The sequence below is a fragment of the Thamnophis sirtalis genome, unplaced genomic scaffold (genome assembly GCF_051295495.1).
Source record: "Thamnophis sirtalis isolate CommonGarterSnake01/CBP01778 unplaced genomic scaffold, rThaSir2_p1.2 scaffold_4, whole genome shotgun sequence".
Classification (NCBI taxonomy): domain Eukaryota; kingdom Metazoa; phylum Chordata; class Lepidosauria; order Squamata; family Natricidae; genus Thamnophis; species Thamnophis sirtalis.
This window is the reverse complement of record NW_028261384.1, coordinates 97,301,358-97,319,813: the sequence shown is the minus strand read 5'-3', so window position 1 is coordinate 97,319,813 and position 18,456 is coordinate 97,301,358. Positions and strand designations below refer to the sequence as shown.

Sequence of the window (18,456 nt, the reverse complement as noted above, 5' to 3'; positions counted from 1 at the left end):
CACAACATCACAGAGCGCTATTACCTTCCCACCACAATGGTACCTATTTATCTAATTGCATTTGCATGCTTTCTAATGGCTAGGTTGGCAGATCTGGAATGAGGACGGGAGCTCACCTTGTTGCATGATGCTCACGTTTCAGATCTGGGTTGCCAACTTTCCAGCCAACAAGCCCAGTGTCTTAAGCTCTGAACCACCATGCACAGGCTGTAAGGACAACAGAAAGCCAATGGATAAAGCTTCACTCCCTCATTCTTGCCATTGCTGGCCTGTTCCAAAAGGACAGTTGAATGAGCGGTTCCTACCTTCTGGTGAAACATCGATATAAGGAACCTAAGGGATCCAACTGGAAATATTTAAGGCAGTGACTCCAAGATGATGTTGCCCCTGAGTCTATTTTTCTGATATTATCTATTCCAGTAGAGATACCAACCATTGTTTTCCCATTCTGGAAATCTCTCTTTCCCCAAGAGCCAAATTAGACTTCAAGCAGTAGTGAGCTAAGTCCTCCCTTCGTAGGCAAATTCTCAAATGCAGCCCCTGAGAGATTTCATTGCAGCAGCTAGGTAAATCAGCAGTGTGGTTTGGTGAAAATCTGTTCCTTAAGAGTCCCCATCATCATAAGCAATCCAGAGTTGTGGGACTAAATTAGAAATGAATCTTTTTCAACCTAACATATTCCTCGCAGGAAGCATGTTACAAGGTGACTTTCGTTACAGCAATGTTAAAGTCATCCATTTTTTAAAACTTAAAAATATACCATGAGCTGTCAAAATAGGCTCTGCCGTGGTAGTAAAGAATAAACTGCTACCCATTAGTCTAGGCTAGAAAAATTAATAAAAATTGGGAACCATTTGGAAAAGTTTCCTTGACATATTTAAGCAAAAGAACGTAGAGATGAATTGTATTTAAACAAAACATTAACAACATTAAGTATGTAGGAGAGAAGTTGTATGTTTACAGAAAAAGGTTTGTACAGGTAGTCCACAACATACCACAGTTCACTTAGAAACCTTCCAAAGTTAGAATGGTACTAAAAAAAAGTGTCTTATGGCCATTTTTCACAAGTTACAACCTTTGTAGCATTCTCATGATCATGTGATAAAAATTCAGATGCTTGGCAACTAGTTCATATTTATGACCATTGCTGTGTCCCAAGGTCATGTGATCCCCTTTTGTGATCTTCTGACCAGCAAAGTCAATGGAGAAGGCAGATTCATTTAACAACCATGTGACTAATTTAACAACTGCAGTGATTCACTTAACAACTATGGCAGGAAAGGTCGTAAAATGGGGCAAAACTGACTTAACAAATGTCTCACTTAATGACATAAATTCTGGGCTCCATTGTGATCAAAAGCCGAGGATTACTTGTATTCTTTCATCTTTAGTTTATCACTGAAGGATCAAAGGTTCAATCCACCTAGCAAAGGCAGTCAGATAAAAAGTGCAGTGTAGCATCCTTCTTTGGATAAATTAGTTCGGTGTTTCTCAAATTTGACAACTTTAAGATCTTTGGACGTCAACATTGACTTTCCCTATGGTGGCTGGGGAATTCTGGGAGTTGAGGTTCATATATTTTAAAATTTCCAAGGTTGAAAAACACCAATTTAATTAGCTACATTAGTAAGCATTCAGTGGTATTTTGTTAACTTAAACAATTTAGAATACATTAACATTAACTATGTTAGGAAAAATACTTTAAAACACCTGAAAAGAAAGAAATAGAGTAGGCAGACATTTGTGTGTTGACTATGCCTAGAAACTGGTACATATGGCAGGGTATAACATTCTTTCTCAGAGTAAGTCACGCTACAAATCCATTGGCTGAGCTTGTAAACTCAATTTAATCAGCATCCTTGGATTCTAGCAAACAGGGTTCAATCACATCTTCCTACTGGGACAGCTTAGTAAAATGAAACCCCAGAATGGGAGGTAGGTGCTCTGGCTATACCTCTGTGAATGCTAATAACTAGAAGATCATCCTGAAAATATCTCACTTTTAGAAGTTGAAGCACTGTACTGTGTTCCCCCGATAATAAGACAAGGTCTTATTTTCTTTTGACCCCTGAAATAAGCACTTAGCCTTATTTTCAGGGAGGTCTTATTATTTTTGAGGTGAAGGAGGCGGAGAGCGTGGTCACCTCATGCCTGCTGCTGTGTTGCAATATTATGAGGGAGGGGTTATTTTCAGGGGAGGGCTTATTTTAGAGCATGCATTCAAAAGCCCGATCAGGCTTATTATTCAGGTAATTTTCAGGGAAACAGGTTATGAATTATCCCACCCTTCCACTTGGAATAGGGAAAGAATTATCTAGTCTGTAGTCTATTGTATTACAGTGTTCATAATTCCCAACCATCACTAACATTGAACATACTGCTAGGAATGATGGATGTTGTAATCTAAGGCATCTAAATTTGTTCTAAAGGTTGGTTCTAAATCGATAACATTAATAATTACACCTAGGCAAAATCTTCAACCAATGTGTCTTCTAACATATAAGGAAGCAGTTAAAGCATAGAATTAGAAAAGCAGCCACATCATTTGCAAGACATGCTATATCTCCATATCTCTATGCATGCACGCAGCCATTTTTCATCACTTGCAAAGGCAGCCAAAAGCAGTTTCCAAAGCAGCTACGAATCTTACAAACTACACAGCAGCTTTCAAAATTTGAAAAGAGGTTCTTCATGCATGCTTGCTCCTTTGTTTCCCATATTTCTATATAAATTCTTTGGTTAAAGTTACTAACAAGAAAATAACATCAACCACATACTACACTGACCAACGAACCTGGGTTTTGTCCTTCTCAATGTAGATGATCATTTTTATTTTCCAAGTGAGAATAGGATGATCTCTTCAAGGTCTTCCATTTCATTGCAGAGATTGGATAAGCTTACCAACTTTAAAGAAACTAAATTTATGGAATTCTTCTTTATAAATACCAGCATCCAACAAACCATTGCATTTAAACATTTAGGAAGCCTATTGCTAGCTTTAGTGGCCTGAGTTAAACAAATGAGATTTTCTTCCCTGCAAGTTCAACATGACAAGCACTATTCTTTTATTTGTTACCTGCTGTGATAAGAAATCTGGGTCCTCATTTTACCGACCTCTGAGGGATAGAAGGCTAAGTCAACCTTGAGCCGGTCAGGAAAATCAAGGGCTCCCTGCTCTAGTGCACATAAATTTGCAGTTATTAGAGCATTACCTCTTTAGAAGCAGTGCTAAGGATCCTAATTTGTGTGCCAAGACGTGTAGCTAAGTCTTTATTAAGTCCAGAAATGGGTTTTTACTTGAGACTGGAATCCAATTTTATCATCTTTTAGTTCAATCTAGTCTTCTCTGAAAGTTCTTTAGCAGCACTGGCTTTATGAGATTCACTTCATATGTATCTGGAATAAAGTATAACCTCTGGATTTTCCCTGAAATTTCCACTGGTCTCACAAGGCTATGAGAAAGTTGTATTGGAAGAAAAACTGTGTGCCTTCTCAACTCAGGTTTATATTTGTTATATAGACATTCATACCAGCCAAATATCTTTCCACTATGTGCCCAACACATAAAAGCCTTTAAATTAAGCAGCCACAATGTTTTACATTCAACTATTCTGGAAGAAAGATTATAAGGCATACTGGTACAAGATGGTATATTCATGTCCCTTGGAGGAATCAATAAGACATGTTTCTTTGATGCCCCTTTTATTCAAATTGGCATAAAAACTTAATTTGATTTCTTTTAACATTCAATCACAGTGAAACAGATGCCAGTCTTATTTTCCTCCTTCTCATAGACCTTTCCAAGACGACCTTCAAGAGAGTGATCAAATTTTGCTTAATCACTATTGCTATTCATCAAAAAATAGTTCAGGTTTTTTTTTCTATTTAAAATCTTACCATTTCTCTGGAGAGTATTTTAGAAATTGTGCCTTAGGAGGATTTTTTTTCAGTGTCAGTAACAGTCCATAATAGCTAATAAATTTATATCCATTTATTTATATCTTTTTACCAGAGCAACACTTACATTTTAATTCAGTTGTAACTATAATCTTAAGTATTTACCCCTTTTATTTTAATGAGGGATGAAGATACACAAATATTTAATGTTTCTAGTAATTTAGCATGTGCATTTTAGATTGTTAAATATTATCAATGCACTTATTGTATTGGCTATCTCTTTTTATCCCAAGATCAACCTTCTTAAAGTCCTCAGGATATCTGCACATTCTGGAACTACAGTTTTCCTTAAAAGGCACATGCTAAATTATGTTTTTGTGGTTGGATTAATAACATAAAAAGTACTTAACAGTCTGTGGCCAAACAATTTTCCTCTACTTGCTGAAAAAGTAGTGGGCCATACCAGAAGTCCATTTGCAAGTGTGGTTTCAAAGAATCTTGTCATTTTGCAGCTGATGTAGAGAAGTTATTGGATAAATTGGCACACTAATAACATTCTTCTTTTTTTTAGCTATGTCAAGAAAAGCCTGGTCTGTTCCTCCATTATGTTATGGCTTCCAAAAGAATAACCAATCCCACCCCCACCTCAAATGCGTCCTTTGCAATCAGCTTCCACTGAGATTAGACACAGTTTGGACTAGCAGTTTGGAAAGGCAGACAGATACAATAACCCTTTGGCAAAATTCATTCATACATTCATTCTTTCTAGTAGGGCGTCCACAAAGAATTTCTACAGTGAAATATGGCAATGTTCGTGTTGAGATATGTCTATGCAGATTCTCAGCTCATGGTTGCCCAATGGTGCTTTTTCAAGAGGCAACTGGATTTCCTGATACCAGAAAGTCCAGTTGTCTCTTGAAAAAAACATCTTTGGGACGTTCATGTTGATAGATGTGTAAGAGGACTATCCTTCAGATTTTGTCTTCTGTCTTATTTATGCTAATTCCAAATCTCAGAAACAGGAGAAGTGCAGTTCAAGGATGTTATTTGAAATCTATAGCTTTCTCTCTGCAACAGCTCAGTTTCATGGAATTTGGCAATGAAGAGAGCTGATACATCTGTCCTTCACTCTGTTTCCTGTCTCCGGTTAACCTTAAGGAGTACAACAGATGTATGTGTGTGAATGAATCAATATTTCACTAAAGACCTTGGTAATGAATCTAGTCACTGGATACAAACAAGGTATTCTGATAACTTCAATTTCTTCATCGCCCTTATGAGAAAATATCGATCTGCCTTTCCAAGATGTGTAAGAATATCTGAAATAATGCATATAATGCATTTTAATATTGAAAAATGCTACATAGCAACAGCAGCAGCAATTTTATAATGAAATCCCTGTTGTAGCTCACTGTTGGTCCCTTTTAGTCAGTCAAAATGTAGGTTTTAAAGCTATCCCACTCCCAACAAGGTAAAGATGAGTAAGATGGAGACTATGATGGTGAATTGTAGGTTAATTTCTGGTGTAGCGTGCAATGCTTAGGTTTTTATCATTGTCATTATCACCACCGCTACCATCATCCTATTAATACAAATCAGTTAACCAGATGCATTGGTGGATCACCAAGAATTATGTTTTTTCTTTTAAATGACCACATCATTCCATCTTTGCACATAGGATCCGGCTGCTTTCTTTGCCAAGAGATGTTCAAGAGCTTCTGTGGTCACCCTTGTGCAATCTTCTGAACATGGAATTCTCTAGAAAAAGGAAGTCTTTTGCAGATGATAAAAATAGCTGCCATTATTAATTAGCATATATTAATGCCTGTCTCAATTCAGAAGGAATTCATGTAGGGAAATGCTGCAGACTGTATTTGCACAGAGGATAATTGATGTATGCGGATTATGCAAAATACATTAATTCAAGTGTGCAAATGGGAAATTGCCATTTGAAATAGTTTTGAAGATGAGAGATGCTGAAGCTTAAATCTGCCTGATTTGGGTATTATTCCCACCACACCCCAGAAGTTCTGGAGCAGACTGCAATTAATCAGTAAAGCATTGTGGAAATGCTCAGAAGTCCTCTGGACATGCTCATAGGTACTTGTTACTTCACAATTCCAGAATTGATCTTTTAAAAGAAAAATGGTGTTAAGATTATCCCTGGCACAAATGAAATCTTGGAACTCACTCCTAATGGTGGGAAGCTACTGCCTAGGGTCTCTTCCCATCATAATAATGCTTGAAAGCTCTGTTCATATCCATGAAGCTTATTATATCTACCATTCCCTATTATCGTTAAAAAAAAACAGTTGAAAAAAAAAACAGTTTTCAATACTGTATCCCTAACCTATTTAAGTATGAGAGTCATTTAGGTTACTATTGGAATCCTGGGACATGGATTCATTCTTCATAGTTGCCTTTCAACCAAAATGCAGCCACAGATCTGGAAGAAAAAATGCAATCGGGCCTGTCCATATTGCTCCAGCTTCTAATAGTTACTATAAGGGTCTGGGGAGAAGCCAACATCATTTCCTCCAAATCCTGGAGATCTCATTTTCAAGGAAGGTGAACATTGCAATGGAGGCTAGAGCAGAGTGGGAAGCACTGGATGAAAGCAATAGTTCATCTCACTTGTGGCTCCCAGTACATATTTAAGGATCACTTCCCCGTGACAAATTTTACCATCCACCAGTAAGTTCGTTACCATGCTAATTTGAATTAACTGAACGAAATATGTGTGATCGGCCTTTTTATGGAAATATGAATTCTAATCTACAACAAGAGTGAAATCCTATTTTCAAACCACTCAGAACTGTGCTGATATGAATGTCACAAGATATGAGGAGATGTCTTATATTAAACCAGACCAGTGATCATTCTAGCTTAGCAATTTGGTGCCAGCAGATAATTTCTCTTGTGTGCATCAGGTTCTCTGTTCCACTGATTTTTAAAGATTATTTTGATTTAATAAATAAATAAATAAATAAATAAATAAATATAAATAAATAAATAAATAAATAAATAAATAAATAAATAAATAAATAAATAAATAAATAAATAAATAAATAGGGAGCCAGCATACAAAGGAAAGTACTAGCCTCTGATATTGTATGTATTTACAGCAATGGCTTTGGGTTCACAAAAGTCCCATGGAGACAGTAGAGAGCATCTTGAGTTTCAATAGTCTTGGCCCAAAGTAGATTGCCCATTCCTCTTTTTTACTTACTGGTAGTAAGTCTCTCCCAGTATACTTGAATATGCTACAGACTTCTGCATGCAAGATGAATCTGCCCCTATTCTGCTATGTCCCTTCTTCTCTAAAACCTATTGAGGTTGGACTGTATTGTACTTGGGTGCTTGACATTTTAACATACCTTATCGGATGCTGAAGAGAAAAACAAATTTCATAAAATGCACATTGTAGCCAGCAAGATTCATAACCAATCATTCTGCTGATTTCTGGTTTTTCTTTCCAAAAAGACAACTTACCTGTGTCCAGATATCATAGCATTCTAGATTTCCCCTCTGTGGCTAATTAGGTGAAGGGAAGAATTCAGAACATTACAGTGTTACAGTATGTGTAAGCTGCAATATATGGAAGAGATTAAACTCATGGATTTTTCTTTCAGCAATTATCAAATCGTATATAATATAACTGGTAATGCTGCTCCATGATTATACAGTTTAATTTTCTGTTCAAAGTGAAATACAGAAATCTCCAGTCCTCAATGGGTAGATAATAGGTCCCACTGACCTAAAGGGATATCTTCATGAGCATAAATGGAACACCCAATAACAAGCAAAAGTCAACTATGGAATCTTGAAATTGAAGTTTTTATTATAAGCAAATTATCCTGATCCTTTTAGTAATTCAGCTGAATAGAACTTTAGATGTTACCAGTCCTGCCCCACTAGCCTTTTAAATTACAGGGAAGACCACCTACATGTAGCAAGTTCTTGTGTGCAGGTTTTTTCCCCACTCCAAATGCATGTGGACACAGAGAGAAGAAGGGCTAACAAATGAACTCTTGTTCTTCTTTCAAATAATTATCATTGTGTGAACTGTTATCTGGAGGTTCATTATGGATTTTTCAATGAAAAGGACACCAGAGATGGCAGAATTTGTATACCAAGTTAACTGACTCACTAACATATTTTCTTCCTTTCAAGACTCAACTGTGGGTTGGAGTTCCAGAGCAAAGTTCTCTCAATGTACCATGGCTAATGTAAACTTTCTGTCTATTGTCCTATCTTGACAGAATCATGTTCCTCTAGAAATATCCCAATTTGCACGCTGGAATGCTTGAACCTCTGAAATCCCAACCCAACTGGGAAGCGCCATTTAAGGAGGAAGGAATTTAAGCATGCATTAGTATCTCTAGCAGTGCTCTTTCTAGCTGGGTATTTAAACAAACTTGTAGTACCACACCGCACTCGTTTTTCCGTAACTTCTCCAAGAAATTTTTGTTTTTACAAGATCGCCTAGCTATTTTTTTTACTTTCCCAAAATGCTTTCTCATTGTTGGGAGAATTATTGCAGGAAACAATAATAGTAAGCGAATGCAGCCACCCAATATTGCCCCAAGTACTGGCATCATCCACCTTATTTGCTCCCTCAGTCAAGGCAACATGATCTAAGGAGCTCATGGATGACATGGGCTGCCTATGGATCAATCCCACTTGGAGCTGACTTTCAGATTCACAAGAGCCCATATTTAAGAGCCCATATTTAAGTGCAATGCATTCCCTGAAGGTCACATATCTGAAAACCATTAGGAGAAAGGACTCTTTGGGGTTTCTCTGCATCCCTGCTATATTTTAATGCCCAGTTGGCCCTGGATCTTATGCACCAAGAAAGGGCTTATTGCTGAGCCTTCACAGGCAAAGACAACTTTATCAACAACACACTGGAAGAAGGAGAGATTTCTGCCTTGCAGAATACAGCATCCAAGCAGTTGACTGCAGATCCATAGCTTTCTAATAGTTTTAGCCACACTTCTGTATTCAATATCAGAAGCCTCATATATCTAGCCAGGCAGAAAGTCTAATCTCTGCTGGCGATTAAGTGTGGAATGGCAGGGAGTAGTTATCCCAGATTAATTTCTCTTAATTTAAGATTTTGTCATGAATACTATTTTGAATTTCCTCCCTTGGCTAACTCTTTCAATCAGAGGCAGTACTTATCCAAAACTCAGTTATCAAAAGCTGGGCTGGTGGGTTTTTGTTTTTTTAGGGACTCCCTACAGAAAGGATGAGAGACATAAAGAGAAGGGAGGGAAGGAGAGATGCAACTGACCCTGGTTATAACTATGCACAATTGCTTTGTTTCCTCTCTCTTCATCCCACCCCCAGGAAAAGGCAAAAGACAAGAAGAAAGGCAAAGAGAAGGGTGGACGGCAGGTTTCAAGGCTGTCCGGGGAAGCGGGGGCGGCGTCTCCTTCCATGACTGCCCCGCGGTTTCCCTGCCATCCCTTCTGAGAAGGAGAGGAATCTCTCTCACCTCTGGCATCCCAGGTGAAATCCCCCCTCCGCCTTTCTCTTTTTGCCTCTCACCGGCTTCCCCGTCTGCGCAACCCCATCCCTGGACCCTAAGGCTGGAAAGTTGACTTAGATGGCATGCCCGAAGCCCAGGCGTGGGTTGTGGGGTGCTCGGGTATCTATCCCTCACTCTCTCTCTCTCTGCTCCGGCCGGGTTCTCTGAGCACGATCCGCTTCTTACCTGCAGCATCCCCCGCGATTCCATGGCTCTGCAGATCCTTTCCCCCCTCGCTTCTTCTCCTCCGTCCGGCCACCGGGAATCTCCCGCAGCATTAGCAGGCTAAACTAGAAGCAAAGAAACGTCGCGGCGGCAGCCTCCGCCCCCACCTGCTTCCACTCGCCGCTTCTTGGGGAGGGTCGATCTAAGGACAGCCTCCGGTCCCCCAATCCCCATCCCGCTCTATCTAATAACCGATATTGGACGGCTGCAGTCATTTGAATGGCAGAACATGATTTCTCTCTCTCCCCCTCCCTCGCTTCCCCAAGTACAGGCTTAGGGTACTAGGAGGAGCTGGAGACTCCCCCATTTGACTTTGCTTCCCCAGACTTGGATCTCCTTGGATAAACTCTCTCTTTACCTCCTCCCCCATTCTCTCCTCTCCCCCTCCCCTATTTAAGCTCCGCATGGATTTTCTCTTACTGTGGAAGTGCTGGCTGCAGGGGAAGAGCTTCCCCCCTAACATTCCTTGTGCCCTATGTCTTCTCCGCCTTTCATCTGCTGTAGATGATGGGCTAGAGCATGCAGCCTATCTAGAGACCACCGATTTGAGGAAGATAATTTGGTGGATTTGGAGATCTGGAGCTTGCTTTGAGCAGGAGGGATGCCTGCTGTAAGATGGGACTGAAAGTGGAGGTCTCTGGAGGAGTTAGAATAAGAATGGAAAATCTGGATTCAAATCTAAGGTCATCAGTCACCAATGTGACATCAACTTATATATCTAGAAGCAAACCATCAATTTTCACTCTACCTAGCAGAACTTAGATTAGAAAGTAGGATGGACAATCTTTTGGTGAGCTCAAGGGCCACAGAGAGCAGGACAATATTGCAAAGTAGATTGAAGCATTATTTTTCTTGGTGAGAAAGTTCTGTTGTTTGATACTATATTAATGCTATTATAGGACTTATATCCCTGCCTCCAAATGAGGAGAAAAAGTTATTCCAGTGTTTAGTAATCAAAAGAAGTTTTGCCATTTCAAAAAGGGGACTTAAATCTATCTCTTTAAAAAATAAATATTTTTTTTTAAAAAATCAGTTTATTTATGATTACCTACTCCCAAAACAACTTGGATTTTAAGGGTGTCTAAACAATATTGGATATAAAACTACATCATTCCCCACTTAATGGCAGAAAGATTGTTAAGCAAAAGGAGGTCCTGCATTTTGAACCTAACATATTTTTTGAGTAATTCTGCATTTGTATCATTTAAATCTATTGCTCTTTGTGATGCTCTTCAAAAATTAGTAAAAGATGAACCAATCTTTCCCACTCCTCATTTGAACAGTCTTTAGATCTGCATTAACATTAGTATTCTGCATTAGTATTAGTAATCTCTTACTGATTCTGTTTCCCAGATTTTTGAAATGTAATTGTATATCTCACCTTAAGGAACAACTTTAGTCCTGGATGAACAAAATAGGAATGCAGAGTTTGTGGCTACGTAGAAGTAAACTGTGACCATTTTCCTGCTACAGAATCTTCGTAGCCATTGCTGAAGTGATATAAAACCTATCCTCATTCCTTTTGGCACAATGATGACTGATGACTTTAAAAAACACAGGAGAACACATGTAAACACAGGAGAAATGATAACTCCCAGCATCCTTTATCCTTGACCAGGCTGGCAGGGTAACTGGAAGTAGTAGTTCAGCAACATCTGGTATGATACAAGTCAGATAAGAGTAAATGTGCTTCTGTTCTTGTTTCTTATTGGAAAAAAGCAATCTCTGACCAAGTTTTGACACAACTTCTATAGGGACTTCTCCTTTGACCTAATTTGGTTCCCCAAATATACTAAGACATCTTAAGACATTAGGACCCCACAAGACTTTAGGAAACATGCCTGCCTCCACAAGGTCCACCACATGTAAAAAACTGTGTTCCTACAACACAGCTACTACATACTACACAGCTGCATGTTGGTATGTATGACTACGGTTTGTGATTATGATTATATAGCAAAATTAACACACATAGGAGATTCACCCGGTATTATGAAGCCATATTCCAGCTAAATTATGTTTAAAACTAATCAGGTTTACACAAAGACAGCCCCTGAGTTAAGTATTAGTCTGAACCCAGATTGTAAGCTTGATAAGTCTACCAGGCAATTTTTGGTTTTAAACAAATGAGTAATCTTGCAGCCTGTGATTTTTGTGGCTTACCTTTAAAAAAAAAAGGGGGGGGGTAATTTCAAATCTCAGATTTAATCATCCTTGTCATGGATTCCCTTTCAAATGCTTCCAATTTATCAACATTAGATTCAACTTGCAGGAATCCAAGCCTAAAAGGGAATCTAGGTGGAGTTGTTACCCTCTTCCATACACAAGACTTAAAGCATGACCCGTATTATTTCATTTATAATGTAAAAGGAAATAAAATGACTAGTTGCACTAATTAGCAAATATCTCCCTTCTGTTTTCTCTTCTGCATTCACTCAATCTAAATATTCCCATAAATAGGAAAAGCTCAAAGGCCAAATTTAAGTTTCATGGACGTTCTTAGAGCTAATGAGAATGGCACTTCAATTACACCTCTGGTGTTGGATTTCCCCCCCCCCCCTTGCAAATCTAGCTAATAAATCCAAATGGCCACAGCATCGCTTTGCCAGATTATGGTATGTGCAATTTGCCCTCTACTGCACCCACTTCATTTTCTCTGCAGCACTTCTGCCTAGCCAGTAATCTCCTCATTTTCCTTGTGCCATTGTATGCCCTTTCTTTGAACAGTTGTCCTTCTTTGATTTTATCCTATTATTGTCAGTCCAGCTCTCTTGGTTTGAGATTTTTAACCTGTTTTCTAAAGTGTCTCCAATTCCTTCCAAGTTACCATCATTGCAAATATGAGTATTATTGCAGATATGCTACAGATTCCTGCTACTAAAGAATTTTTGTTTGTTTGTTTGTCTGTTTATCTATTCTCTCTCTCCCTCTCTCTCTCCACCTACCTACCTACAGCATATGTATATGTATGTGTGTGTGTACTATATATGTATACACACACATACACACACATATACACTACATATATGTATGCATGAATATGTATGTATGTATGTATGTATGTATGTATGTATGTATGTGCCTTTATATTCTTTTGAGAATGAACATTAGAATTTCATTTGCAATGTGTGCCAGTGTGTGCACATTAAAAGTGACAACCTTATTTATTAATAATTTTAATTACAATAGTAAAAATTATAAAAAAACAAACAAATAGCACTTAGAAGAGAATGGAAAGAAAGAATAAAAAGTACAAAGAAAAAGTAAAAATAAGAAAGAAATCTAATTAAAAAAGAAAAATATAAAGATCATAAGGATCATACAAAATGTAAACAAATTTAAGAACTCTTCACCCCATGTTTCATTACTTATTTACAAGCAAATCTAAAAAACATCAACTTTTTAACTGTGTGATCAACAAAAACTCTATAAAGAGTTTCCAGAAATGTTGCAAAAATAACTTCTTTAACATTGATCATATAAACCAACTTTTTATATGTATCATTTACTTCTAACAGTCTTAATATTTAATTCAATCAAATATTGCCTTAGAATTTGATTTCAATTCTTTATCTCACACAAATTCTTCAAAATTTTAACAAACTTATTTTGTGAATACAATAAGAAAAAAGTTTCCAAGTTATTCTGGCTTATCATTTCTATCTCCCTATTTATTTTTAAAACTTTAGCCAGTTTTTGATTGTTTTTGCATAAAAAATACCTTTTCCCAATCATTCTCTTGGCCTGTCATTTGTAATTCCACATTCTGTACTTCCTCTACTGAATCTTGTCAAATAACATTTGTTCCAAGTCTGCCATTCCATCAGTAACATCTTTCAAATATAGTCTTATGCATAGAGGGAGGCATCATTAGCGACAGTCTTGATATGGTAGTTACTACAGACGTTATTCAAATATCTCCTTTAATATTTCTGATGGTGAAAGGTTTTGTAAGTATCAGTAATAAATGACATCAGGCTTGCATTTTTTTCTTCTGCTTAAAATATTTTGTCCCCTCTAGTGTCAAGTTTCTAAAATCATCATTTCTTGTTATGACTTGCAATTGCCATGATAGTCAAAATAAGTCTGTTTCCCATGAGGTTGTCTGTTTTTTATAGTTTTAATTCCAAAGTCTTATAGTAAAAATCAATATTCCAAGTTTATCTGGACTCTTAATCCATTATAACATTCTTAGATAAAAATCTTATATAGCTTTTTTGCTGTTTATTTAAAATTCTTTAAATTTTTAAGGTTGTAATTAATTTTCTTTTGTTCACAGCTGAAGATAAACTCATCCAACTTTTCAAACTTGCAAAGGTCTCTACTAGCTTTAAGATGGCTAATAGGAAATTTCTGAAAGTGGTGAGAAACTGAGGTTTGCAAACACAATGTTCTTTAAAAGACTATATTGCAGTTGTGGACAAGATGCTGATCCGATGTCGATGTTCAAACTTGAAGATAACTGAGGTACTGCAGTGTCAGTCGGAGACTGCAAGGAGAAGCTGTCCAGAACATATGTGGGTAATCCCCTGTGCTCTCCTTATCTGGAGAAATTCCTTGATCTTTGTTGCAGTTAGCACCTCTGCTTTTGCAGAACCATCTTCAATTTGTCATATCTCCTCTGGAAGCCCCCTCCAAATATTTTTTTCCCTAATCAACAGAGTTAGCATGGGTTGCAGTACTTGAAATAGCAGCAGATCTCTTGGACTTGACCAAAATCAATAAGGGAGCAAAAGAAATTAGTGACATGGCACCATGTGCAATGTTGCTTTATTATGACCTTTTCAACTCTTCTTGGAAAATGTGATATAGCCCTATTTTTTATATTTTAGCAAAGATTCAAATTTAAAGGTTGGATATGAAATATGACTTAAAAGATCACTTTTACTCTCCAACTGTTATGTTGGTTTGATATAGTCCTCTTTTTATTCTTATCAGCATATATGGCCCATTTCATCATTAAAGGCTCTTTTTTCAGTCTCTGAAAGTTCTCATGGCTTCTGGAAGTAAAGGATTAGTGTGTGGATGGGTGGGTGTGTTTATACATCTTAAAATTCCATTTGCCAAGATTGAGAAATACTGATCAAAGTAGTATTGTACCATGTTCATAGGTCTTTGAGATGGAGTTTTTCTTTTTCTTTTTTCTTTTAATTTTTTTTATTTTTACTATATTTGGATTTGGATTTTAATCAATTTGTAGGCTGCCCTATTCCCCAAAGGGACTCAGGGCGGCTGAACAAAGCCAAGGGAGGGGAAATTACAAAAGTAAGACAAAGACAAACAGACAATACAAACAATTTAAAAGCACAACAGACACAGCAAATTCGAGTAGGGGGGGGGAACTCAACCCCAGGCTTGCTGGGACAGCCAGGTCTTCACGGCCGTCCAGAAGGCCTGAAGGGTGGAGAGGATCCGAATCTCCACGGGGAGCTCGTTCCAAAGGGCCAGGGCAGCCACAGAGAAGGCCCTCCTCCGAGTAGTCGCCAGACGACATTGGCTGGCAGATGGAATATGGAGGAGGCCTAATCTGTGGGATCGAATGGGTCTGTGGGAGGTAATCGGTCTCTCAAGTACCCAGGTCCAATACCATGTAGGGCTTTATAAGTAATAACGAGCACCCTGAAGCGTATCCGGAGACCAATCAGTAGCCAGTGCAGCTCGCGGAGGATAGGTGTAACGTGGGTGTACTGGGGTGCACCCACAATCGCTCGCACGGCTGCATTCTGGACCAGCTGGAGTCTCCGAACACTCTTCAAGGGCTGCCCCATGTAGAGCGCATATAAAGAAAGAGCAATAGTTTCAATGTCTTTGAGATGGAGTTTTTCTTGAAAGTCTAAAAATTTAATCTCTGTCAAACAATGTTCCCTCTAAGCTGTGCGGCTGCGTGGCCGCGCAATTAACAAGAAAATGCCGCACAGCAGTTTCCAACTGCCGGGCAGTGTTTTTTAATGTCTTAAAATATGACTTAAAATATTCCCCCTCCCTCCCTCCTCTGCACCGAACTCTCTCTTCCAGCGGGTGAAGTCAAGGAAGACTCTGCCCGGAGACTGATGACGCTGCAGAAGGGAGAATTCCCATTGGTTCTCTGTGGTTTCGACGGTTCCTGGGAAAACGTGATTCGCTGGTTGTAGCCTGCATTTTTCTGCACATCCCGCATTTCTCAGGCATTAAATCATCTGAAGGCCCATTTTGGGCTCAGCAGCCTTTCTGCAATCCCTTCGCTTTGCGGAGAGAGGGAAGCAGTGTGGAGTTTGACTGCCTGAGCCAAAGGGGTCCACGGGATCTTGAGACTTGATTTTTGAGCATACCAATCCATTCCACTCTTTCTTTCCCTTTCTGGCCTTCTACCTTCCTTTTCTTTTCCTTTTATTTTTCATTTGCTTTCTCTTTTCCTTTCCTTTCGCTTTTCCTTTCCTTTTCTTATTACCTTTTCCCTTCTTTTTTCTTTTCCCTTCCCTTTCCCTCCCTTCTTCATCCTTTCCTTTTCTTCTTTCCCATTTCCTTTCTTTTCCATCCCCCTCCCTCCCTCCCCTTCCTTCCTTCCTTCCTTCCTGGGAGTCTGAGGGAGAAGGAAGGGACCCTGTTCCTCCTTGCCCCCCCTCCCCAAAATCTGCAATGGCAATTATGGCTAAAAAAATTCAGGTGCTCAGGCATGAAAATGTGCTGCTCAAACACTATACTTTTCCGCACACACTGAAAAAAAATTAGAGCGAACATCGCTGTGAAAATATATTTTGCCTTTTCTCTAAGAGAAAAACAAATAGAAAAAAAATAGGAGGGATTACAAATGCAAGGCAGCATTGTTGGAAATCTCTATAAAATACAATTTTATTTATTGATTTGTTTATTGAGCCTTCAGGTCAATGTTGATACAGTTCCTACAGTTTTTAGGAAGATTTCAGAAGTGGTTGCCATTGCCTCCTCCTTAGGACTAAGAGAAAATGACTGGCAATTGAATGATGCAAATGCTAAACATTATCCTGAGCACATTTTAGACATTAATTCTCTTTCCTTACTATCTGTCTTTGAACTGGAAGGTCTGCAACATAATATTGTGAATTTTTCGCTGGTCCAGTAAGCAATATATTTGAGGAGAGATATTTGCAGATGTTTTTGCTTTATTTGCATTAGGAAAAAACAGGAAACCTCTATTTTCTTCAATCTATATTATTCAAATGAATTCATATTGACGAGAATTTATTCCAAAAAATGTCAAGCTATTACAGTAACCCCTCTGGTGCAATAGACATTTTGTATGCCATTTGCATTCTTGCAGCAGAGGCTGATCCTCCTAATAGGGAGGCAGTAAATAAGTCTGTCCCTAAGGCTTGCCCATAAATACATGGCAAATAGTTTCGTGTCAGGCATTGCTTCTTAATTGTGACCTAATGGGATAGTAGCATGGGCTTTAATAGACATATAGGTGTGGATAAAACCAAACCAATTCTTCAGAATATTTGATTTCATCCCTTGAATTCCAACTTTCAAATTATTTTTTTCCCTGTAGCCAGTAAGAAGTTTCCCCCCTTTTTTTAAATCTACAACTTTCCCAAAGCTATGAAATGTGAATTCTCTTTTCGAGCAAAGTATGCAAGTCTGAACTTCAGGAATACGAGAAGGATAATTCAAGAATTGAATACTGGAAGCTTCAGGTATCCAAGCAGACAAGCAGAGCTAGGCATCCACTGCTTATATTTTATCTTTAGAATGCATATCTATGATATTTTAGCAATAGCTGATAATTGCCTTGTGATGTACCATACTGAAATTAGGCCAGAGTCCATGGTGAGATTATTTACACATTCATTTTGAATATAATGAAATCCTAGTTGCTTTTTTATGGTGTTAACAGGATCTTTTTTTATTTATCTTTTTGGCACATACTGAACTGATCGCCATTGAACTAAGTATGATCATGCCTACTCATAGAAGGATGGAAACTAGGAATAATGTGTAGCTAGAAACCAACAGTTTTGAAGGTGGAAATTTGCCAGTAAAAAAAGACAGAAGCCTGACTTTTGGCAGCTACCCCAGGATGAGAGAAGACTCTACAGCTTGCTTTGCAGATATGTACATACAGCCTGGTGCTCTCCAATTTACCAGATTTGCAACCAGAAGAGCCTTGGGGATGCTGAGAGTTTCAGCCTCAACAAATTTCAGGGGGTGTACATAGCTTTTGGGAAGGTATTATAAAGTCAGTATTGGCTTAATATTTAGTGTGTCGGATTTGCATCGGAAAGATTCAGGTTGAAGACTCACCATGAATTTTGCTGCATGACTTTGTGAGTCACCATCTCACAGCTTATCTTACCATAACAAGACTGTTGTGATGATTAAATGGCAAGAAAAAGAAGGAGGAACATTGATTTGATGAAAACAAATGCAGTTTGGGGAAAAGCATATATAGTTGAGACTCTAGAAAGAGTACAGAGAAGAGCAACAAAGATGAATAGGGGACTGGAGACTAAAAATATGAAGAACAGTTTAATGAAAGGAAGGACTAGGGTGACATGGTAGCAGTCTTCCAACATCTAAGAGGTAACTACAAAGAAGAGGGAGTCAAACTTTTCTCCAAAGCACATGATGGTGGGACAAGAAGCAATGGATGGAAATTAATCAAGGAGAGAAGCAACTAGAAATAAGGTAAAATTTCCTGACAGAACAATTACTTAGCACAACAATCTCCCTCTAGCAGTTGAAGGAGATCCAACACTGGAAGTTTTTAAGAAGTGATTGGACAAAATGGGACAGGGTTTCCTGTTTGAGCAGAGGGTTGGACTAGAAGACTTCCAAAGTCC

General features: G+C 38.3%; 1 protein-coding gene across 1 annotated transcript in view; it reads right to left on the bottom strand.

The window, feature by feature from the left end:
* The window catches only part of CRHR1 (corticotropin releasing hormone receptor 1), an 83,257-nt gene extending 73,558 nt beyond the window's left edge, over positions 1-9,699 (bottom strand). The window contains exon 1 of the mRNA XM_087713516.1: positions 9,620-9,699. Coding sequence (XP_087569642.1) covers positions 9,620-9,643 — 24 coding nt within the window. The 5' untranslated portion in view covers positions 9,644-9,699. The remainder of the gene's footprint in view (positions 1-9,619) is intronic.
* Between the last annotated feature and the right edge of the window lie 8,757 nt (positions 9,700-18,456).